Consider the following 26,948-nt stretch of genomic DNA (forward strand, 5'->3'; position numbering starts at 1 on the left):
TGATCGTGGCGTGAAATAATTCCATATCTGATATCTATTTGTACCTACTCGGTAGATTAAGATAAGTGCATTTCATATCGGCGATTATTTTTATTTTATATAATATATTTTCCCGTTTCGTACGGCATATTTCAAACTATTTTATCTCACGATTAAATAATATAGGATATTTTGTATTAGTACGTTAATACTTAAATAAAATTACAATCGACAATAGTTGATCACATCAGATACTCAGGTGTATTGTTATAGCACTTTAAAACTATACCTATGCTATGAAATATAATGTTTAATGTACTAATGTGTAATGCATTAAATAAATGTATAACGTATATTGTATATTATAAATTATAATATAATATAAATATAATGTCATCTCGTAAATTTAAAAATAAAATATTTAGCTATTCGTATTTAGCACGCGTAGTGTGATCAAAAATAAATTAATTAACTATTCCCACTATCGCAATTGTTCGATAATGATAAATACTAAATACCTAAAATAGAATTTAGCGATTCGCATTATCTGATAAGTACTATGCGATCGACCGATAATGGTTAAATAAATTTTTATTCGCGATCGATCTATATTCCTAGAAAGATCGACCACCGCTGTATAGGTGTATAATATAAATTATAATGTATATTATAATTAATAATATACCTAACTACCTAAGTAAAATGTTCTCAACATAAAATGTACTATATATATTTGAAAAAAAAATGTTTTTCACTGAACTGTACACTGTACAGTATTATTATAATTTATAAGTATAAAACGTATAGTAGGTAGGTACTTATGATTTCTACTTTCTATTGCAACGGTTCCCAAACTGTAAGCCGCGCCTCCCTTGTGTTATTTTGTCATAAAAATAAAAATATTTGTATATTTAAATAATATAACTTTGTTATTTTTGTCAGTGTAATGTATCAATGTGTGATGTGTGTGCTTAAAACTGTGAAAAAACAGTAACAAGGGTTTGGTAAATACTATACTTTGTTATACTGTATAACTGACAATTTAATTACATATAATAGTACCCATACGTGTGTGCGACGCACAACGCGTATGAACGCCGGTGCAATATATTTTATACATGTGACTTACACACACACACGACCGTCGACGTGAATCGTTCGAAGTAAAAGTATCGATATGATTGTCGAGGTGTAGGGCAAGTTAAAAAGAACTTGACACGCGACCGAAGTAACGCACTCAGCGGGTCGATTACGCCCTGCGGTGAACGCGACGACATCCGTTATAGGATGGGAACACGCGGCATTTGTACCAAGCTGTAATTTTAAGGCGCGTTTTTTGTTAAATACATGAAAATGAACAGAGCACAACACACGAGTGCAAAACATCACGTGCACCTTGACTTTACGGCGTTAAATAACGACCGTGTGTTCCCATAGCCAGTGGAAAAAAAATGAACCGCGGCCGTTACGACTTACGGCGACGGATGGCGAGTAATCCACAACCGCGGTGTCGCGGTAACGTTGGGCGGCAGCGGGGTGGTGGACAGTCACTGGACACGTGCTCCAAAGTTCGCCTCGACGCCGCGCACGTGTAGCTCAGACCGGTTGTGCCGTGTAGCTATTAATTTTAAATATAATATTATCAACTATCAAGTAGGTATGTGATTTATTTTTGGCATGTGGACAAATAATAAAGTCATCAATATAGGATTACACAATATCACGGTCTTAGAAGATAAGGTCGGGACTCTTTGCTTATCATGTAATAATAATACGCGCGCCCGGTCACCAAAATGTTTGTTCTTTGCCAAAATGCTTCGTGCACACACCGATCGACTTGTGTGTCTGTGTGTACTGTGTATACAGATATAGCACTCAACAGGAAGTGGCAAGGTTCGCCGAACAAGACCTGTGAGTGCTAGTATGTGATGGTGTGTTTAGATGTGCATACTTGTGGATGTGTAAAATCAATACATTCATCACTTCGTTCAGAATCTAAAACTAGTGGCGATTCGCGCTCACAATTTTAACTTGCAAAAATTAAAAAAAACCGCCGTTAACGATGCATAAACGCTGGAGAAAGACTGACACGATTATAATAATATTATACAGCCGACGGACAATTCCACGATCGCCGCGTTATTACTATACATTATAATATTATATAATAATTCACAATCGACGAAATAATATATCAATAATTTACAAAACAAAGATGACATATTAAGTACAATAGAAAAAATGAAACAAATATAGCGGACGGCGTGCGAGTGTTTGTGTGTGTGTGTGTGTGAATCGGTCGACGACGTGCGTATATTATTCATATTAATATACCTATTTTAACGGCCGATTTTTGCGGCGCCAACAACATGCAATGGTACCTACTAGCTATGAGCTATCGTTCCTCGAATAAATATGTCAAAAACTATTAAGTGGAGTAAGATTATATTTTTAAATTTACATGTATAAATATTTGAAATTTATAACATGCTAAATTAATTCTAGCTACCTAGTATATATTATGTATTTTGTCTGAACGAGAATATTGGATGAAGTACCTATTGGTTACTATAATATTATCAATGCTAGGTAACACATTTTTTTTTATCACGCTTGCTCTAAATTTAATTTTTGATGACAGTTGTTGTATTGTATAACTATAATTATAATCTAAGTATATATAGGTACATATATACATTCCTTTGCTACAATTATTATATCATCACGGGTTACAAAAAAAAGTTATTTTTGAATTGTCTTCTTATTTCATTATATTTGTACTTTTATAGAATTAATTTTTATTATAATTAGTATTGTAGTTTTGTAGTTTTGTATTGTAATATTTGAGATTCAGTAGATAATTTTTTTTTTTTATCAAGAATATTGCATAGTTATGGTATTAAAACAAAAATTAAATGATAGGAAAAACTGATTTTTCTAATCACCCTGTTTCAAATATTTTCAAACATGACTAATATTGTAATAAAATAAGTGTAATGTAAAAATAATAATGATTACATTTTTTTATTTATTTATATATTTTATTTTATTTATTTATTTTTTAGGTAAGTATTCCCTTTCTTTCTGTCTGTTTGTCTGTCTCTCTCTCTCTCTATATATATATGCGTACGTAAATATATATATTAATATTTAATATTTTTGTTACACATTTGAAATTATTACTTTTGATTTCAGTAGGTGATTAATTTTACGCTACGTCATGGTGCAAGTTAATTAAAAATATATATATTATATTGGCGACATGGTTATATTATGAACATTGTGTAGTGTGTTTGGAAGATTTGAAAGTGATACATGAATCGGAAATCAGTAGCTTTTATTGAAATTAGTATTCTGTCTGTATACAATTATTCTACTTGATTGTTAGTCAACAAGAAGCAATGGCGAAAGATCAAAGTATAGGTCAATCGTCGATACACTATTTTACATGGATTGTTCTTACTGTAATAAAAAATATATAAAATACATAAGCACAATTTTTTTAAAAACCTTCGAAGTTCAAATATTCAATATTGACAACATTTGTCAAAATCACGAATATTTGTGAACTTTTTTCAATTTTACAATAAAAAAAAAAAAAAAAAAAAATCGTTATGTACCTATATTTATTTTGTGATTTTACTAAATATTACGAGTATATTCTATAATCGTGTTTTTATATCCTTAATTGATATGCAATTTCCCCTTTTTATTAATAAAATAATATTTTTAACAAATTATAAAGTATATAAATATTTGTATTATTTATGAAAATTGTGAGAAAAAGGTATTATAATTACCTATAGGTAGCTATAAGAGTTGAAAATTTAATACAAGATTTTTCATAAGTTTAGCTTACAATAATTATAAAAGAACTTAAATTTTGGTGTATTCAGGCCATTAAAACATAAACCACCTTTTTCACCAACAACTGGAAATTATATCCTAGGCTGACAAATCATCTACGTTCAGAATCGTTTTTCGTTTACAATGATACCTATCATTGCATTCAAATTTAACCTACCCTAGTCCGAGGTCAACCCCGCCCCCTAATGTACAGCAGAACGGTACCCACTTGCCCACTTTTTTCTTGTGATTTATTTTCAATAGCCATTACACATACTGCATTTAAGTAATTATTCCAGTACATAACTGTATTTTCACTTAAATGTAGTTCTTGTTCACATCACTTAGTATCATTTCATTAGACCAGCCATGTTATATGAATCACACAGCAGTCGTAAACGATATTTGTGATCTCGCAAACCAATTACCATATCGTATATTTACTTTTTTTTAATTTTTTATGTTACATTTCCAAAAGATTTCGGACGATGGCAAATTACAAAAAAAAATATTGAATAGACGTAACTCTAATATAGGACGGTTATCGAATGACTGACGAAATAAAAACCAATATACGATGGTTAGAGTCAACTAATTGGCTAATAGTAATTTTACATCGAAAACAAAATTAAATTGTACATTACAATGATACAGATTGCAACCCGTAAATATACATTTATTAACGAACTCCTATACGGATGTAGTCGAGATAACCCAAATGATTCTAACAGGTAGTCTTGGAAGTATTTGGGTAGTCGATATAACATGGAAATACCGAATTATTTTATAAGTTCAGAATCAAATACTTAAATACCTAGGTTCTTGTGTGAATAATGTTGCTATTTTTTTATATATTAAAATTATTTTTATTTTATGGAAACAAACATCAATACAGCATAATGTAATTTTTTATTCGCTTATGTTTATTAATTAATTATTATTAATTATTAAGTATTATAATTTATATTCACACAATAAATTATACGTATGACATATGCTACCTAAATTATGTTATCGTACCTGTGGGTGGCCGAAGGTAATATTTTTAAAATGCAAATAAAAGTTTGGGTCTGCATCACTTCGTACGGAATGATTTTCTTCAAATCGCTATCGATGAATGCATTGAAAGAGTTAATATGATGACTGTATAATCCACGGGTCTCCAAATATTCTTTGACTAGAAATTCTTTGTCACGAAGCACTTCGACCATTTTTTTTTTTTTGTTTAGTTCTTACGTCTCTGCAATGAGTAACGATAGTCGACAGAGTTAAATAAGTTCATGAAAAAAAATACATAACGTTAAATAAAAATTCTACGATAGGATTACGAAAAAAAAACGTGCGTTTGTTGTCATTTTGAAGAAAATGATAAACCGAAAAACGTGATAAACAAAAATATTGATAACAAGTAATTTTACTTGATACTATAAATTCTGTACACTGTACACTGGACGGTCTACACCGTATTCATAATAAGACTATAATTGCTCATAATTAATAGTATGTACAATTCCAAGAAGGAATTCTACTTGTTCTAGTATATTTTAATATAAGCGATCTCTTAACATAAAATATATTCCAAAACATTAATATTAATATGATATAAACACTATAAACGATAACAAAATAATTCTTAAGTTGTAGTATAAATCATTACTGTAGTTTAATTTACCTCCATAGAAAACAAATTGTAAGCATTTAGCATACCCACTTCAATGCAAAGTACTTTTTACTGGAGGCCGATTTTTGAAATCGCGATAAACTGGCGAATGCGATAAGGATTTTATCGCACGATAATAAAAATTTGGTATTCTTAAAAACATGTATGATTTTAGTCGAACGAAAAACATTCGTCTAATGTATGAAATGTGATATAAATTTTCTTATTATACAACAGAATATTAGACATTATAGTTATTACCCACTAAATATTTTTATCAATTATCGATTTGTCATTTTGCGTTGTGTATATTCCTTTGTATTCATCCGTAATTAATTGTCTTTCTTCGATTACAATGGCAAATTTTGATGAAATGGCAATGTTATTTGCGATTGATAATGTTATTGAGCATGAACGAGTGAATAACGTACGACAAACACAAAGGAAAGAGACAAATTCAGATACTTTCGATACATCAGATCGAATTTTCATTAAAAATTTCAGACTTACTACAGACCTTGTAAGATATTTTATTGAACATTTACGACCACATATAATTTCAAAATACCATCAGTCTGCAATTGATTTAAATACAAAGGTTAGTGAATAAATTTTACTCTTATGTTCCTTTTTCATAATTGTGCACGTAGTGTTTCAAAATAATATAAATATATTTAATATTTCTCTACATTAATAAGATTCTAGTAACATTGAATTTTTTGCTACTAAATTGTACCAGTCTCCAACTGATAATAGTCGGTTTATAATTTTGTCTCAACCGTCTGTATTCTACCGTACAAACAAAGTTGTGGAGGCAATAAACCAGCCATAAATATTTGACGAATGGGTTAAGTTACCTAGAACTCTGAATAAGCTGACTGAAATCCACAATAGATAACTTTTAAATTTTCTTTTGAATATTTTTAATAATTGTTTAGTAAGATTTTCAATATTATTACAGTTTCTATAGGTAGATTGGTAATCTTTCAAACCTAATTTTTCACTATATTACAAGATTGCCACTTAAGTTTAATTTTGAAAATAGTCGAATATTAGATTAATATTTTTTAATTATAACTATTTATTATTTACCTATTATTTTTTTAGATTATTTAATTTTAGAAATCATTCATTGTAGGACAGAACTAATACTTAAAAGCATATTATTATTCAACTGAAATATTAAAGCCATGTTATAAAATATTAACATTATCCCTATAGTATATAACATTAAATATGAATAGGTATATAATATAATATACTACATAATTTACCTATTTATTCATGATTTTTAACAAATATTTTTACAAAAACGAGCATTTTAAGAAAACTATCAATGATATAATATTAAAAAAGTAATAAAAAAAAAAAAACTTTTACTGAAAAAAGGGCTTTTAGAGACTTCCAAAATAAAAATGGTTTTCAGTTGAAAAAGTGACTTAATGGCAGCCCTTTAATATATTTTATGTTGTAAGGTTGCAGTGTATATCTTATAGTTTAACTAAATAAATAAATATTTAAACTCAACTTTAGATTTGTGATTCAAAGTTAAGAATTTTAAATGTGAATGCATTATTTCCTGGTAGCATCCACAATACACATATATGAAATAATAGTTCTGTTTTACCAGTTTTTCAGCAATTATACAGACACAATCATAATAACATTTATTTATTAGGTAAAATACATTCCTAACATTGTATTTAAATTACAAATTATTTCTTTTTAATAACATCTTTATTTAAAAATATTATTAGGCAATTCTGGATACCTCTCACGTCAATAGTTTTTGACACCAATATCAATCCCTACAACGGATGCTGAAAGATATTATAATCAAAAACAAATGTCAACCAGACGCATAATAGAACGTTGTAGCGGAGTGTTAAAAGTGCGATTTAGGTACCTAAAATCTATTTCCAATTTCAAAGCTAAGCACAATTTTAACATAAATTTTTCTTCTTTATTCAAGGTGTTTATTGAAAAACAGAACTTAATGTCTTTGCACTATAAACCAGAAAAGGCATTGTTAATAAATAATAATAAATGCGTGTATAGTTCTACATAATATGTGTATTACTAACAATGTTCCCTTGTATAGTTGTATGAACTTGACGTTCCTGTGCATGATGATTTGGGTGTGATGGTAAACCAAGAAATATTAGCTTGACCATATTCAAAATTTACACTTGGCTCTTGGTAGACACATAGGAATACAATATAACATAGGTACTTACTTCATAGACATGTTGTTTAAAGTTATGCATAATTTTTATTATTAATAAAATATATATTTTTTATTGAAAGTAACTGTGTAATGTGTTATATATTATGTAAGTATCTGCAATCTAGTCAAGTATTTAAAATTCAAAAACTATACAATAAAAATAAATGTTTATTATAAGAAATGTTATATATAATAATAAAAACAAAAAATAACTATCTTTGACACAAGAAATAAGAATTTTAATAAATAATAATAACAAATAAAATTAAATTAAAAACCCCTTTTACCTACCTAATCCTTTGGTAATGCAGTCTTAAGGTTTTTAATTTAGTTTTGATATTTTTTCAGATAGTGTTATAAATACTGTTGTAAGGTTCTTAAATATTACGTTTTTATCTTCCATCAGCTTTAATTTTTTCCCATAGTATATGTTCCTATTTTCCATCAGTTTTATTATTTTTTTTTTTTTTTTAATAATAATCTAGTTTTAAATTCATTTTTTCTCTGAAATATCACCTAGTAATTTTGCTTTCAGCATTTGTAATCAGAGAACTTATTAAATATGCATGAAAAAAAATGAATTATTAATATTTTTCCTTAGATGATCCATACAACAGGTTTATGTACCTAAATTCTCGATTCACTTATAATAATAATTATCCAGTATTAACATTGTATAAATATTACATATTTTTATTTTATATTTTTTTTGTATTTATATGTACATATAATTGTTTTGTTTTATTTTTTGTTATTAGTGAATATATTTTATCAGTTTGAAAATTAATACTATCGTTTAAATTATACACAACATTAATTTTAAACAAACATCTGTAAATATAATTATTACATCTTTTCATACAATAAATCAATTGAATTATTATTTTATTTTTTTAGAATATTATAAATGTCTAATATAATATTACCTACCTAACTTAATTTAAAAATGTTGTGTAGATCATAAACTTTATAATTATTTAATTTCATACAACTATTCTTTATATTTTCTACATTAGTATTATTCTTGTGATTAACATTTTTTTTTTTTTTTTTTCATAGTTTTTAATATTTTTTTGTAGTAATATTGAAATAATGTGCTAAAATAGCTTTATCGATAATCAAAATCAATTATGTCTTTAAACTCTTATTAACAGAATATTTGGTCTCTGACCCAAAATACTTATGTCACAATAGTGATATTTTAAATCTTATATCAGACCAATTGATTTAGATTAGGTACCTATTAATATTATGTTAGAAAAATTAAATCGGAAAACAAAAAATTTGATAAGCTATAATGATAAGATATATGTTGCTAATTGTTGTTGACAGGTTTTTCTTCATTTAACCATTAATGTTTGAACTGATGTCCAACATTAATAATAATTCCCAATTTTTATTATACTGTAATTAATTACAGATAAATATCCCACTCAAAAGTTTTACTATTTATGTTTGTCTGTTAATGACTCATTTGCTTAGAAACTAAAAATCCAATTTTAAATATCGATCTATTATAATGGTTGATTGCATACATCATGATAAAATACCTAATCTTATATTTTAAAACTGTAGTATAAAATGTTATTTTATCACAAGGATGAGGTACATAGTTATCAATTGTCTTCAACATTATTATTATTAGTAAAATTACAGTCCACTTGCATTTTTCAAAGCGTTGATGTTACTTTGCTGTTTTTTTTTTTAGCACTATTTTTTGAAAGTAGAAAAAAGATACATATTTTTTTGGTTAGTGTTAATCAATTTTATCAGTTTATATTTATAGAATAATTTGTGTTATAACGTTGAGATTGTTGCTGTAAATAATTCCATTGATGAGTAGTCCCTATCTTGTTTTGTGGTATTCTAGCTAATTTTTAATTATTATAATGTATTTACTTATGTAAATTTTACATAAGGATGATTTTGTAACATTACATATTATATAATAACATAAATCTTTAAAATTCATAAATTAGGTATAAGGTATAACCTCACTATTTATTGATAAAAATAATTATGTTTTTTAATCACATTAAATAATTTTTCTGCATATTTCAGCATTATAAGTGATTATCATGACCTTTTTCTAGAAATACAAATCACACACCCTGGCCACTGAGGAAAACGAAAAATCTAACCCAAAATGTATTATTTATTGGGATCAATTTATTTCATAATTCAAAGTTAAATATTTAGTTATAACTACCAAAATATTGTAATTCTATAAAAAAAAAAGCACAAGATTACCCATAAGCAGGGCTAGGATTTTATAGCATTTGTTAAATTTAAACTATAAGTCATAAGTAGGGCTCGAAAGTTGATGACTTTAAAAATATTAAAATATTAGATTAAAAAAAAATGCAAATATGACATAAGTTCTTAAAATAGGGAAAAAAAAAATTAAAAAAATGCAAAATGCATCAACTTTCGAGCCCTAGCCATAAGTAATTAAAAAAAAAAAAATAATAATAATAGGTAGTTGATTGAATTTAAAATAATATGAACACAATGAAATAAAATTAGATTAAATCACTGTCATTTAATCAATCAGAATCGACTATATATTCTGTCTTTATATGTTCAGCTTTAATTTTTACACGTTTAGCATTATCGGCCATTTCATTATCAGATTCTTCGGACTCAAAATCACTAGGTGGCTTTTGATGCACTTCAACGTGTCTCTTCAACGCAACACTCCTCGAAAACACCTTGTTACAGGTGCTACATATATAAGGAAGAACAACATCATCTCTAAACAAAATAAAAATCATTTGAATTTAACATCATGTGTGATAATAATTTATAAAAAATATGACTAGATGAATAGTTACTTAGGCTCTTGTTTAGGTTTTAATAGTTTTTGTTTTTTGTCGTTGCAATTGATTACATGTGACCGAGCAGCCTCTTCACTCAAAAGGACCTTTAGACACATTTTACACGACCACACAGTGCTGTATACGGTTTTTGTATTATCGTACCTCACCATTGTGCGAGGACAAAATGGTTTTTCTTTGGGTTCGAGAATTGGACCTGTATTCTTACGTCGCTTACGCGACTTACAGTTCATGAATGGATTTTTGGACATCTTTATAATGCAGAAATTCTGTTAAAAAGTTAAAATTGTATAAGTACCAATTAAGCATACTATATTATCTAAAAAAGTCTCATGTTTTGACAGAAAAAAAAAAATAAGGTATTATAAAATTAATAGATACATTATTTGCTCTAATTGGATTTTAAAATGTAAAACTATAAATGATAACCATCAATTAAATCAATGTAATGTATTTAGAATAAAATACTTAGATATTGGTAAATTTTCAAAAATTTGTTATTTTGTAATTTTATTTCAATATTGAGTTTGGATTTAAAGAAAACCAATAAATACATATCCTACAAAATGATGTACCACTATTTTTTTTCTTGCATTACCACAATAAATACAAATTTATTCGTTATTATTTACCTTAGTGTTATTTACAAATATCAAATGTGTAATAACCTAAAATGATATACTTAACGTATACAATAACTTTAATAGGTAACTAGGATTTGAATATTTATAAGTAAATAAACTTTTTTTTTTTAATTTGATGTATGTATTTATTTTACAATCTATTATTGTAATATCTTACTAATATTGAAGTTAATAACTTATAATCTATACTTTCATTTTTTATTAATATTTATTTATTTATTTATTTAGAAATCAATGGGACTAGCCCTTTTACAAAATTGAATGTGGTATATAGACCAATAATGTATGGAAAAAAGTAATTACAGAATATAATGATTATTAAGTACAACACTAAGTAATATTCAAAAGTATGTGAACATATAAGGGTACAAATAATTAAAATATAAAATATATAAAAACATAAAGAAATCACTGATTAACGAGTACTAATATTAAAATTATAATATTTCTTTTAAAAACATAATTGACTTAAATCTGAAAGTATCACTAGAAATATTGAAAAATAAGTTGGTGGAAACTAAATTAACAAGTTTCAGAGCTCTAACAAAGATTGAGTCATTACTTGATGTGGACTAGAGGAGTGGGATGGCAAAAAGATCATGATTTCTTGAGTAAAAAGAGAGAATACGGAAATTGATCTGAGCTATAAGCTCAGGGATTACAACATTATAATTAATCGAATAGTTTATAAATAATACTCCTAAGTGAGAGCCTTGAGGAACACTATTTGTTTTTTTATTCCTGTAAATCCAAACCCACAAATAGTAATTTATAAATTAATTAATTTATAATTTATATTTATCTAGCAGTGAGAAAAATAAATAAAATCAATTTTTCCTGGAATATTGTAGAGTTTTTTTTTGATAATTTTGAATACTACACAATTTCAATATTCTGCAGGCCGCATAGGTCTCCGTTTTGAAAAATTTTAATTTAAATTTTATAATCGGTCTTCAAAAATAATAAAATTTTAAGCAATTTTGTATAAATTATATTTTACTATTACTTTGAATAAAATACAAATCGGAGTTCGATGCGTCTTGTAAGAAGTCTTCTTCTTTCAAATAAAAATATAATTACTAAAATCCGACAATTCTACAAGGCCTGAGAATTTTTCCTGTGAAGTCATTTTTTTTTATATAATACCCTCTATCATATCCACCCTTCAACAACAATCGGGTAGTAAATTAGTGGAAAAGTACTCTAATTAAGGTGTTAACTAAATTATAAAATTTTATAAAATTGCCGAAAATTTGAAAATCTAATACCGGGCCCCTTAAATACATGATGTAATGAGTACTAAATACTAATACATAGCTTATTCAAAAAATGCAAAGTTACAATGCCAAAATGGTGTTGCTATTATATAAGTTGTATAAATAATCTAACCTATGATGATATTCATAGGTTGAATATTGAAGTGTAATTTAGTTAACAATATATTTAAATCATTTAATACATAATATACAATTAATATTAAAATTAGGGTCCGGATTTATATTTTCTATATGTCTAAAATATGATACATACATTCTCTAAAAAAACTGCAAATATTCCGTGTTTATATTCTCTCCATAAGCAAAATTATTTTTACATTACTCGTTAAACATCTAATTATACTCAAATGAAGCTTAATAATATAAAAACAATATAATTAAATCATTTATTACATAAAGCAAAAAGAAATGTTGAATAATCGATCAATAAATATTTTGTTTGTATCAGTATCATGGATGAATGAACAGCCAGCATTACTGAAAATGCGCGCGTACGATACCTACGCGTCTCCGTGAAACGGGCCGTATCATTGCACGTATTTTTAACAAAATTAAACAAAAAGTATTATAGTTATTATTAAATCCATTAGCCATAAATGATTCATACATTTTTTTCCAGTTACCTTCTTTATTGAAATTAAAAGAAATCGGAATCTTTTTCTCAAAATGAATCGTCTAAAATTTTTACTCTACTGAGACTGTATATACCTATACTCAGACACAATATGAATCCGAACCCTAAATTTATAGCATAATGTTCCTTGGTACACCTACGCTCCTATTCCCTATATATATATTAAGGCTGAGGCTATACACGGCGTTTTCCGCCGCGTTTCGAACGTTGCGTACTTCTGAGTCGTTTTCCGTCTAATTGAAAATGCGTGGATTTATATCGGAGTAGCTATACAAGACGGACTTACTACGCCGCGTTTTAGTCCGTGGCGGAAAACGCCAGTCGCTTGCGTTTTAGCGGGCGAACGCCGAAACAATTAAATGGCGGCGTATCACGTCCGTCGTGTATAGCTACTCCGATAAAAACCAACGCCTTTTCGATTCGGCGGAAAACGCTGGTCGGTTTGCGTTTTAGCGGACGAACGCCGAAATAATAAAAACGCGACGCATTACGTCCATCTCGTAAAGCTACTCCGATGTAAACAAACGCGTTTTCGATTCGACGGAAAACGCAGCAGAAAACGACGCGGAATACGCGACGTTCGAAACGCGGCGGAAAACGCCGTGTATAGCCTCAGCCTTAATGTAGACACTACAGTTAACATAAAACGCGAGTTTCATACGACAATATGCATATTATTATAAGAAAATTAATATTTTTTACAACTTACCAAACGTTTTGTGCTGCGTTAATACTATGTCGATCCGCGGTGAATTACAGACGTCAGCACTCTACAGCGTACACGAAGGAAAATAAAGCGGTCCGCAGTGACGGGAGTTTACACTGTGTTTTGTACTAGTAGCAGGCGCGGGGGTTGGGGGGGGGAGGGTGGTAAATTGAAACGACTACAGCGCATGCGCGGGCTATCGACAGCCCGGCCTCCCACGACGTGCACGAGCAAAAACGAGCTAACGTTGTTCCGTTGCGAGGAGATCAATACAAACATGGCCGAATAGTATTAGTAATAAATTTTAAGTTCATGGTATAAAAAAAATATGTTTATTCAAGAAACTGCTATTTCCATGGGATATTTGTCCAAAAAACTGTACTCTCCTTGGGAACTCATGAGTAAAAACTACGGACTAAGATATACATATACAATATACATATATACATGTATATATTATATATATATATATATAAATATACATATATACAGGTATTTATATAATATATATATATATATCTACATATCTATACATGTATACATATATATATATACTATATAGCCAATGATAATAATATGTCTCGTTTGCGTGATGTGTCTTCCCGTCCACTTTAGCCTTTGGGGCGTTGGTGGGAGAGTCGACTAAGTCGTATCGTTTTAGGCCGTGGTATTAAGGTTGATAAGGCGCCGACCGGTCGCTGCGGTACCTGTATACTTTGTACCGGCGATCGTTGCGTTCCGCGTCTACTCCCAATTCAAACCGTCGCACAGCGTTACGTTTATAATGGTGTCACAATCTGGCGGGGTGCCGTTTTTTGGCGGCTACAACCCGTTTGCGCATATTTACTTTTTTTTACAACTCGTTTGCGCTAAAATACACAACTTGATTGCGCGCATATTATATTTTGGCTACCTGAGACAACAATCCCTATTGTCAGAAATCGTTTGTGCATACATTTTCCTTCTCACTTAAAAAGACTCAGGACTGTTGGTTTCAAACAGTCGTGATTAAAAATGTATGTGTGTGTGTGTGTGTGTGATAAATCTTGATAACATCATAAGTAAATATGAAAATAATTATACTACATTTAATATGAAGTATCGTCGTAATTATTATAATTTTAAATTAAATTATTTGTGTAATAAATTTTTTAAATAAGTAAAAGGCAATGTCGAGACCTCCAAAACGGTTATAAAATATTTTAAATCAGTTATATATTAAGAACAAATTTAAACAATAAAAATATCATGTTATTAACCAATTAACCAAAGGAAATATACCATTTATAAATACCATTTGTAGTACCTAATTGTCCTAAATTAAATTTGTTAAAAGTATAAGTATTTTTTTTATTGAATCAAAAATTTTAAATAAAAATATTAATTTGTAAATTATCCTTTTATTATTTTTGATCTACATGACCCCTCCCTAGTTAGTAGGGGTCGCAACCCCCAGGTTGAGGAACTCTGGTCTACATTGTACTCGAACGGCCTACCCGACTGATAGCTCTCCCATGTTTTATCGTTACCTGTACCATCAATATATCAACGCTCAACTGTAGTGATATCGGCGCCGCCGAAGCTTTGCAAATATATCGAAACTAGGTCAAAGTTCGGTGGCGGGGGTGGCTGGCGATATTTTTGACAGCTCTAGAACCGGTTTTGTTGGACCCTATGCTACGCTGTGACGTTATCGGTAATAATGTCGTGGCCCGTGGGACGGCAAAGTTACCGACGGCGGGTGACGATACGTTATGTAACTGCTTTCCGTTATCGTAACACGGTTATTTTTCGATCACGCGGATTTTTCCTCCGTACTAGAATACCTGTTACGTAAACCTAACTTGGAAATATCCTAGTTATCCGAAAAGACACACTCCTAATTAATCACCTTAATACTAAGTAATATAAGCAGATATTCGAGGTGTGTATCAGCGTGGAACTTTTTACTTTACTCGTTTACCGGACTGAATCCACAGCGGGGAGCTAATTTGACGCTGACCTTGCGGGGGTTGATTGTAGATCGTCCTCGCGGAGAGTGGTCGGCGTCTGTTAAGCTGTAACTGTAGTTGCCGATGTTAGTGCTTGTCTATAGCGCATGCCCTTCGTTGACCACTTAGGTCTTAGAAAAATACATAATATTTTTTATATTATGAACTAAGATTATGAACACGGGTCTATTTAACCATTTATTATTATGTGATATTACTAAAAAGTTTTACTAGTTGTTCTATCATATTAATTATTATTATTATATTGGCAAATTTTTGTAAATTTGTATAAATTTACTTTTATCTCACCTACCATTTTAGTATCCATATATGCTAAAAATGTATTAATTATCATCAGTGGCGTATATAAAGGGGGCTTAGAGGTTCAACCCCCCATGAAATGTATGGTTGGTATGGGCATTGATTTTGGTTGCTATAATTTTATATATAATATTATTATCATATATTATTTTAACCCCCTCCGAAATTAATTTCTATATATGCCACTGATTATCATAATTATGTAGTTAACAAGATGGATATGTACTGACATAAGCTTAGGTTACTTATTAGGTTAGGTACTTATTACCTATTAGGTACCAAATAATATCAATATCTAATTAATTGTTATCACCTGAGTTGCGTCAAGTGAAAAAGGTATAAACGAATTGCGTCCCAAAAAACACAGAACGCAAGTCGTGTGTTTAATTCAGGGGTCCTTAAATGACCAACAAATATAAATAACAATTATAAATATAATCGCAAGTTATTCAAAATATTGTTCATCAATTAATGTAATAAAAAAATATATAAACGTTAAATTACTTAGGTCCAATCAAAATTAATATAGTACATAATATAATAAAGAAGTAAATTAATAAATAATAATGATACCTAATTTTATCAATAAAAATATCAGTCAAAAACACAAAAATTATTAGGTTTATTTTTTTTAGATAACCTTTTTGCAAAATTTTATTTTTATTTTATTTTTTGATCTGTTTTTAAAAATAAAACATTGTTTCGGCGTTATTTCCTATTATGACGTATAATAATTAGCAAACTTCTTTTTAACATTACACTAACGGTTTGCATTATCTTTAAAACATCTATAAATGTATAAATAACTGGATGAGAACTATAAAACAAACTATTAAATTTTTTTTGAAAAGACTCGCACGGGATTGTCGATATGCACAGAATAAATCAGTAAAATTTGTGGTTACTAGAAAATATAATCATACAACGGTTATATTGGTAGTATAAAGACGTGATCAATCAATCAATTTTCAACGATCATAATACTTACATATTAATTTATTATTTTAATATAATAACATAAATATAATTTTTATTTTTTCGTGATGTGGCCGAGCGCATCATATGCATGTACCTTGCGGGCCAAAATTACAATTTAGAATTTTAGGTACGCAAATGTATACCCTGCGTACCGCAAATGACGCCACTGGTTATAATCCATACTTACTTATCGATTGAGAAATGGGAAGTCCGTATGGTCTCTAATATTTTTATCGAAAATATCTATAAAGCTAGAGCTACACACGGAGTAATCCGCCTCGTTGTCCATCGAACTAAAAATGCATTGGTTTATTTTTAATAAACGCCGCGGAATACGCAGCGTAATTTTAAATGCGGCAAATACGCCATGTATAGCTCCGGCCCAAAAGTACAAATCACTAAAAATAAGTTTCATTTAACATTATTTTGTTAATGATAAATATTTAATAATTATTATTGTTTTTTTTAAAAAAAAAAAAAAATTTAAAAATATCAAAATCAAAAATAAATTTGGAAAGCTCAAAAAAAAAATGTTAACTTAAAAGGTAACACGAATTGCGTCCGGGACGCAATTCGTTCAAAAAGGTTCGTCTACCTGTTTTGGTACGCAATTCCTGTGCACCGTTTCAAATAGCTCTTGTGTATTAATATTATTTTAGGAGTCATTGGAGTAACCGAACTAGATGAAAGTCATACTTCCAAATATTTAGGTGAAGTTTTTGTAAATACAGTATCAGAATGGGGCATTGAAAAAAATAATGTAGTGGCTACAACAACAGATAGTGGGGCTAAGGCTAACATAAAAAAGCAGTAGTTGACGAATTTGGAGAAAAACGACATATAGCATGTTTAGCACATACTATTAATTTAATTGTGGAAAAAGGTATAAGTGAGGCCCAAGAAGAAAATGCCACAACTTAAGTTAAAAGTGAAGGAGTTCCCCAATTACTGCATAAAGTTAGATGTATTGTTAAATACTTTAAAAAAAGTACCAAGGTGTGTGATGAATTAAGAAGTTTTCAAAAGTCAGAAGGTAACAAATACAATTATTAATAGTTTTATGACAAAACGATAATTCTTTTTTTATTGTTCAATTGTTCAATTTACATGAGTGTCCGTAGGGAAATGCAGAAAATTAATACTAAGGTTTAAAGATATATATTTTATAGAACCACAAGCCAAATCAAAAATATTAAATACACTATTAAATTTTATCGAAGCACAAAACCCATTTGCAAACAACGATAAGATCGGGGAAAATGAAGTAGAAGATAATTTTGATTCTACTAATAGTAATAATTGCATTGATCTTTGGAGTCTACAAAGGAGTCTTGAGAAAAAACAAAAAAATAAAACGAAGTCCGGATCTCATGAGAGAGATGAGATACATTCTTATTTGGATAAATCGGTTATAGGACTCAAAGAAGATCCGATTATTGAATGGAAAATATCAAAGGAGCTTTTCAAATCTATATAAACTAGCCAGACAATATCTTTTTATATTAGCCACATCAGTACCATCAGAAAGGTTGTTTAGTAAGACCGGTAACATTATGACTAAAAGTAGAAATAGAATATTAGGCTCAAGATTGTCAAAACTAGTATTTTTACAATCATTAGATGATAAGTATTGGTTCTGAATTTCTAATTTTCTAAATATTTTACCTTACAAGTTGTAAAATTTATAATATTCAATGTACACATAATTATAATATAATAAAATATTTACTTGTTATTAAATTATAATATGACCTATTAATATTAATATATAAAATTATATCGATATATCGATATTTCGATATTTTGATACCTATAAAAAAGTTTACATCGATATATCGAACCAAGGTCGTTTTTGCGCATCCCTACTTGTGAACCTTTTCGTTTAAGAGACTTACTTACAGTGGTGGTTTTTGGTTGTATGATTTTAGTGAGGCGATTTTTGCATTAGTTCCCCTTCCTTCATAACAAAAATTAAACTAATATTGAAATCGGTTTCATTAGGCTCTGTGACAATAGTAATGGTTTATGATTATCCATATCTATAAGTGTTGTTGTTGAATGTGAAATCACGGCTGCGAGCTGACCATAGCACCTATTCATCTATTTTTAGTACTCAGAGGCGATGAAAAACGAGCCTCTCGATGATCATTGCGCTTGTGCAATTTTGCTTATTTAATAGTCGGGTGCATTCGCGTACCTACGTGCGTGTGTGTGTGGTGTGTGTGTGTGTGTGTGTAATTAATGTACACAAGCAACAATTCAGAGGCGACGTTAAACGGTGCCTCTCTGACGTCAACGAAATATTGCCGCCGGCTGAAATATGAGGATTTGTTTACGTAATAATTATTTCGTACATTTCTTATCGGTTTATCACTATTTTTGGTAATATACGCGGAATAATATTATACAATAGTAAAAAATGATAATTCATATTATTAAACTTCGTAAAGAAGAACTTTTTTCAAATAAAACCATAAACACGTTAAAATTGTTAACGAAATGTGTGCTATCGGTGAGTTCAGAATTATTCTTATAGAGTATTTTTACTACAAAATTTTAGGTGAGACACCGCCTTATTTGCAAAACCGCAACTGCTTACTTACAATTTACCGATTTTTAATTGCATCGGATAGTGCATCCTAGTTTGAGCAGTGTCACTCACGTTAAGTAAAACGTAACCATTTTTGTTAATTTTTAAATATACTTTACACGTTTTCACGTTGAATATTATCAGCAAAACATTTATGAAAACAGAACTTATACTTATTCAATTATTTTCAAATGCTTTGTTTTTCACTTATAATGTTTTGCACCTCATTTCTAAATACATAAAAATCAAACAGTTATCACAGCTCACGTAGGTTAACGATAAACTAAAAACTGAGTAAGAATAAAGACTGAACTGCAATTGTTTCTGTGAAAAAGTGGAATACATAAAAGAAGGTTATTGTAGGTCTAACGAAATGAGTTTACAATTGGTAATTTTTGTTTGCAGCCATGATATGGATCGACGGACTACTACTATTAGGTAAGTATAAATAAATAACGAATATAATATGATAGGGACACATAATAGTGCTGGCCAGCGAGGGGGCGAATAATAATAATAATATATGACATAAGATTGACACTAATAACAAAATAAGAAAAATAAAACTATACAAAGGTAATAAATAAATATAGATATAAAAAAAGTAGTGGCGACGGCAATGTTTGAACAATGTCGGCACGACGGTGCAGTGCTTCCAAGGGGGTGACGTCGGCCGACGGTGGCATCATACTACACAAAAAACTGGGACACTTCACGCGGTGCGTACGAACGAAGACGAGTGTCACAGTAAAAAAACAAACGGTATTTTCAACTTTCAAGTATTCGATCGCAGTTGGGACACGATAGTAGGTAATGATCGCGGTAGGTTTTCGCGAGCTCATTCGAGAGCACTGTTCACGGCACAGAGCGAGCGTGTGAGAGTGTGTGTGTGTTATGGCGACTATCGGAAACCCGATCAAACCGTTATTACGGTGTGTGACGTCGTCGTCTAAACAGCAGTAAAAGATATACTAGACACAACAACGTTATTAATAGTGCATATTGTACCTACCTAATAAAATATTTTATATCAACTTGGTAAATCCAGAACATTGCGTAACTAAATGCTATGTACACATACAATATACATATAATGCAAGTTATTAGCATTTTTAATTTACACTATATCATACACTCATAACTTGCTAAACAATTTAACTATCGTAAAAAACTAACATACAAACACAGATAATGTTCTTATTATCAAGTTTCATAATAGGTTGATTAACTCTAATTTTTAAACTAACGGAACTAAACGTGATCTGCTAAGTATAAATTTGCTGTTACGCACTTGTAAGACGGAGACGACATATGCGGGTGTTGCGTCCTCTTAATACTTATTCTAGTCTTAAACAGCCTACTACACATTTTGTCATAAACCACGCATATCTATAATCATTTCCAACTACTTATTTGACGATGATGATGGTAATGCTTTATCTTTCAATTTACCTCCTTCGTCCTTTTTAATCAAGTGGCAGTCGGTGTTTACCTATACTTAATCCTATATCCAGTTAAGGAGTACCTAGTTGGTTAGTCATACCCGGCACATGAACCACTCTTGGGAACCGGGTTGTTGGATCGATATAAATAAAGTTTTATTTTATAGGTCCAAGAAACTTATGACCGACACGCGACGTTCACAAATTAACACAGCCAAACACTACACGTAAAAAACGTATACAAGGGTTGTTAAATAATTAAAATAGTAATAATTTTATACAGTATACACTTTCACCTGCAGAGCAGCCTTGTTCTTAAGGGAAAATTATTGATTATTATTAATCACAGAAGTATCGGAGTACGAGTTGAAATTTGAAACAACTGAATTATTATGTTTATCTGTACCTAATATAGATTATTTTAACTATTCTTAATCAAAGTATTTGTGTTAGGAAGGTACTTAAAAATGTAGAATGATAACTGGTATTGAATAATTTCTACTTTCAACTTCGAGATTCAACACTCGACTTCTAACTATTATCTATAGGTACCTATATAATAATACGAGTAAGTATATACATCCACGATCTCGTCGATTTTGTGAATTGTGATTTATATATCTATTTATCTGTCTTATTAACATAAGCAAACATAAGTTACAAGTTATTATACCTAATGTAAATAATACAAATAATACAATTTTTTAATTTTTAATACATATTGACATATATTGTAATACATATTTTTTGATAATTATGTATCTATAGGTTCTTATATAATGTAATTTTTTTTAAATTTAGGATAAGATTGTAACTTATATTATTGATTCATTAGTCATTACCTATTTTAACAATTGTGTATTATTAAATACACTATATACTATAATTAGTATAATTATACTTTTATATATTTTTTTATATTTAAATTAAGTATAAAAGGTATGTGGTAGATCCCCATATGACAGTCATGTGTTGTATACATAGACTGCATAAATCAAAATATAATACAGTTATTCCACATATATATACAATAAGATAATAAAAAAAATATTTTATAAAGGTATCTGTGAGTTATTCAATATTAATTAAATAAACATAGATAGATAAAAAATTAAATTTTTTAAAAAATGTTAAGAACCTAAAAATATATAGTAGATAATTTTCTTAAATATATATATATTATGGTTTAACCAAAGGTTCTGATAAAAATATTATGATTGGCAAAATATACCTGTAGGCTGTTCCTAGATGGATTGAAAAAATATAGGTAGTTAAATTAATGATAAATTGTTTTTAAATAACTACATTTTGAATTTTACAGAAATACCTATATAAAATAAAATTAGAATAGAATTTTTGGTACTTCTGTGATATCTCAACTACCTTTTTCTAACAGTTTTCAAAAAAATCGAGAAAAACAAAAAAAAAATTCGGAAAAACGGGAATTTTTACGCAAAACCATTTTTCGTCAAAATCGAATTTTTTGTTTTGCTATAACTCAAAAACTAATCGATGTAAATACTTGGAATTTTCACCAAATGTTTATATTAGCGTTCTCCATACACAGTTAAATTTTCAAAGAATTTTGAGTTTTTTTTTAACTATTTATAGACAATTGAAATTTTCAAGTTTCCTAAGAATTTTTTTTTTGAAGTGTCGATAAAGTTTTTTTGGCCCTATCAAAATACTTATACAAAAATCCTCATATGTTATTCTTATAGTGATTAAAAAATTATAAGAATACATAGGCACAATTTTTTTTTATTAGCATTTGAAGTTCAAATTTTGACAAAAATTCGTCAAAATTATGAATATTTGCAAATTATTGTGTAGGTATAATTCATAAAAATGTTTGTACCTATATTATAAATTATAAAATGTATATTATGCAATTAATAATCGCATAGTATATTTTGTTCTATTTTAAGCGAATAAGTGCATGCATATTAGTATTTTTTAAATGCATTATTTAATTACAAGTCCTAGTAAAAACTATAATTTTTTTAAATTTTTTAAAGGTTCTTAAAAAATTAATGCTCCTGAAAATGAATTATATTGAATTCTGTATGATCTTTAGCACCAGCTCCCATCTGCCACTACAGAAATATGAGGAATGCCTATAATAAAATTATATATTATAGGAGTGTTAAATTTGAATTCAATGATAGGTATCATTCTATACGAAAAACGATTCTGAACGAAGATGAGCTTTGTCAGCCTGCTACGATATCATTTCGAATAGTTGGTGGAAAAGGTGGTTTATGTTTTAATGGCCTAAATACACCAGAATTTAAGTTCTTTTATGGTTATTATAAGCTTAAATTATGGAAAATCTCGTATTGAATTTTCAACTTTTAGCTACTTGTACAAAATTTGTTATGAATTATATACCTACAAAATAATTTGCAAATATTCATGGTTTTGGTGAATTTTTGTCAATATTTGAACTTCAAATGCTAATAAAAAAAAATTGTGCGCATGTCTTCTTATATTTTTTTAATTACAATATAAGAATAACTTATGAGGAACTGTGTATTAAATTTTCAATTATTATGATTGGGCCAAAAAAATTTTATCGACAATTCAAAAAAAAATTTTCAGAAAAATTGAAAATTTCAGTTATGAAATGTCAGGTATATTTATATATATGTATATAATATATCAAAAATATTGTATATACACATAACCACTGCAAAGTAATAAATAATAAACGCTAAAATAACGTATAGGTACATGCATATCATGATATTATGTATATATTTTTATATTATATTATATTAAATACGTTATTTTTTCGTTTTTTATTTATTATATTGTAGTGATGATTATATATATGTATATATATATTGTTATCACCAATAAATGATTAAGGAGGAATACCGTGTATAGTGTATATTACTGTGTATACATTATATACATAATATTGTATTATGGGTAGGGTATTCGTATGAAGTGCATGTCACCAGTATTTTATTTTATTGTTTTAAAAAAATATATATTTGATTATAATAATTAAATAACAATTAGGTACAAGTGTTGTTATTCAAGAGTGGTTTAAAAATAAATATATATATTTTTTTTTACATATATAGGTTAAATTTATAAAACAATACAAATATTATTTATTATAGATGGCTAAACGAATTTCTATTATAGGTAGTTATGAACTATATTCTTTACATTTAATATATTTTACTGTTTTTACCTAAATTATTTAACACAACTTTATCGTAAAACAATGTAAATTTGTTCATAATATAAATATAAGTGTTGTCTTAAAATTTATTTATTTATTTTGTAAAATTTTTACATAAAAATTCATAACATTAAATGTAAAATTAAACACTAATAATATTTTTTAATAATTATAACAAAAATAAATAAATATTCATCGTTTAAATAAAACATTTTGTCAAAATTTGAACTTTAAATGCTTATTAAAAAAATCACTAGTTATTTTTAGTATTTTTATACAGATTAATAAAATAAAACTTACATACGAGTTTCTATTAAATTTCCAAAAATGTTGACCACCAAATAATTGTTACGTAAATTTTAAATATCTATAAATAGTATTCAGTCAAAATCTTTTGAAAATGTTATTATGAATAGAAAATGATAGTACAAATATTTGATGAAAATTACAAGTATCAATGGTTGTTTGTTTTTCATTATTAAATCATATGACTTCGTCGGTTTCTCAAAATTTGGATATCAATTTATTTTCAAATTTAGTTAAATTTTATTTAAATATAATAATATTAGGTACCTATACATTTTTTTTTAATTGTGTTAGTAAAATTTAGTTCATATAAAACCAATACGACTGAGTAAATATTTTGTACTACAAAATATAATTAGTCAATTGCATGGCTATTATTCATGTACATTGAAATGTATACGTCTATTATTCACTTAATGCAGCGGTTACCAAACTTTTTCTCATCGCTGCACATTGTTATTAGTTATTAAAAGTCACGACACACTCTGGATAAAATATATTATTTACTTATTGAATAATACCTACGTATAGTATGATGTTGGATATTATTATCTGCATTATTAGGTAATTATATTATTATCTCTCGATAGCTGTAATTGTACCTATATATATATATACATATATATAATCATTTATATTTTTTTTATAAAAAAGTTCACGGTACACCTTTTGGGAAACACTGATCTAATGCAACAGTTATTTAATTAAATAATATTACCTAAATTAATAATTTGATATGTGCAATGTAACGTTTATGAAAAATCAATAAATTCATTAATAGATAAATATATTCATTTTTATTTTAGCTGCAAGCCTATCAATTAGTGTTGGATGATGCGATGGATAATGCTATTACTAGACGAGGACATCTGTGTTGGTTTCGACAAAAGGATATTGGTCTAATAGCAGTGAACGATGCCCTTCTCCTTGAACAGGCCATTTACCAATTACTTAAAAAACACTTCAAGGATAAGCCTTATTATACGCACATTCTGGAACTGTTCTATGACGTATGTAATAATAATAAACGGTCTTGTATTAATATTTTATGTCGTTAAATTTACACAATTTAAGGGCCCTGGGTAAAACCTATACTTGCACGGTTCATTTGTATTATAAGCTCAAAATTAAAAATTAATTTTTTCTGTAATATGTAAATTGCGTTCTCAGATTTAATTAAAATATAATAGGAGTTCGGGGCCTTATAGTCTTGTTTTGAATCGGCTCTGATGTAAGTCAATAATAATTATAGGTTAAAATGAAATCTGCGATGGGCCAGTGTCTCGATATGTTAATTGCGAAAAGCTTCAAGCATAAAAAACTTAAAAAGTACACTATGGACAGTTATACAGCTATTGTGAAATATAAGACTGCGTATTATTTGTTTTATCTTCCTGTGTGTCTCGCCATGCTGCACATGGTACCTAAGTGTTAAACACGATACAGTAAAGTTGTGATTTAGTTTAAAATATATAATAATTATTATACTTATAATGAATAATTATCATTACAGACAAACACCAATGACCAAGATATTTTTAGACAATCAAAGGCCATATTGCTTGAAATCGGTCAATTATTTCAAGTTCAAGTATATATACTGTTAATTTAAATCAATTGCAATAAGTTAAGTAAACCGTTTTTATTTTTTAGGATGACTTTTTAGACTGTTATGGAGATCCAGAGGTCACAGGAAAAATTGGCACGGACATAGAAGATGGAAAATGTACTTGGTTGGCTGTAGTAGCTTTACAAAAAATCAATTCTGAACAAAAGAAAATTATGGAGGTAACATATTATTATATGTAACTAATTATTAAACATTTATATTATTTGAACGTTTAACTAGGTAATTTATTTTTAGCCTCAATGTTGCAGTCATCAAAGATTTGTATGAACAGTTGAAATTACCAAATGCGTTTCAACTTTACGAAGAAGATATTTATAAATTAATAAATACTCGTATTCAAAATTTGTCGCAAGGTTTGCTACAAGACATGTTTTTTAAATTCTTGGAAAAGATTTATAAGAGAACCTTCTAATTTAAAATAATCGTTATCAATTTCATTAATCCACATTTTTAAGATTTACATTATATTATATAAATAATAATAATATTTTTTAGATTTAGTCAATTAATTTTATACAATTTTAAAAAATCAATGTATGCTCTAAACACATACAATGTGACGATGAGTGAATCTGTTGGATACGGACCCGTCGCAAGTTTTCGCGGACACCGGTCGACCGTTATCGTTACCTCCCACCACGAGCACCCGCGCTCCGTACATCACCATCCCGCCGTTGTCGCGCG

General features: G+C 28.4%; 2 protein-coding genes, 1 long non-coding RNA gene and 1 pseudogene across 4 annotated transcripts; 3 read left to right on the forward strand and 1 right to left on the reverse strand.

Annotated features, from left to right (window-relative positions):
• Positions 1 to 5,499: 5,499 nt before the first annotated feature.
• On the forward strand, positions 5,500 to 7,742 carry LOC126552138 (uncharacterized). 2 transcript variants are annotated; one of them, XR_007605979.1, is made up of 3 exons: positions 5,500 to 6,083; positions 7,243 to 7,387; positions 7,458 to 7,742. It is a non-coding gene; the product is annotated as an uncharacterized LOC126552138 (long non-coding RNA). The 2 variants fall into 2 exon arrangements; XR_007605978.1 differs by lacking the exon at positions 5,500 to 6,083 and adding an exon at positions 6,820 to 7,163.
• Positions 7,743 to 10,258: 2,516 nt separating this feature from the next.
• Positions 10,259 to 14,063, reverse strand: LOC126552560 (uncharacterized). Its single transcript, XM_050207278.1, has 3 exons — positions 13,814 to 14,063; positions 10,547 to 10,818; positions 10,259 to 10,466 (listed from the first exon to the last, which is right to left on the reverse strand). The coding sequence occupies exons 2-3, from the start codon at positions 10,798 to 10,800 to the stop codon at positions 10,259 to 10,261; spliced, it is 462 nt and encodes a 153-aa protein (XP_050063235.1). The 5' UTR covers positions 10,801 to 10,818; positions 13,814 to 14,063.
• A 75-nt stretch (positions 14,064 to 14,138) lies between these two features.
• On the forward strand, positions 14,139 to 19,284 carry LOC126552561 (zinc finger BED domain-containing protein 4-like; annotated as a pseudogene).
• A 779-nt stretch (positions 19,285 to 20,063) lies between these two features.
• LOC126552562 (farnesyl pyrophosphate synthase-like) lies at positions 20,064 to 26,531 on the forward strand. The gene is made up of 6 exons (XM_050207279.1): positions 20,064 to 20,078; positions 25,441 to 25,644; positions 25,887 to 26,054; positions 26,148 to 26,225; positions 26,288 to 26,422; positions 26,499 to 26,531. Exons 1-6 carry the CDS (start codon positions 20,064 to 20,066, stop codon positions 26,529 to 26,531), a joined length of 633 nt encoding a protein of 210 aa, XP_050063236.1.
• The last annotated feature ends 417 nt before the right edge of the window (positions 26,532 to 26,948 follow it).

Source organism: Aphis gossypii, chromosome X (genome assembly GCF_020184175.1).
Source record: "Aphis gossypii isolate Hap1 chromosome X, ASM2018417v2, whole genome shotgun sequence".
NCBI classification, from domain to species: domain Eukaryota; kingdom Metazoa; phylum Arthropoda; class Insecta; order Hemiptera; family Aphididae; genus Aphis; species Aphis gossypii.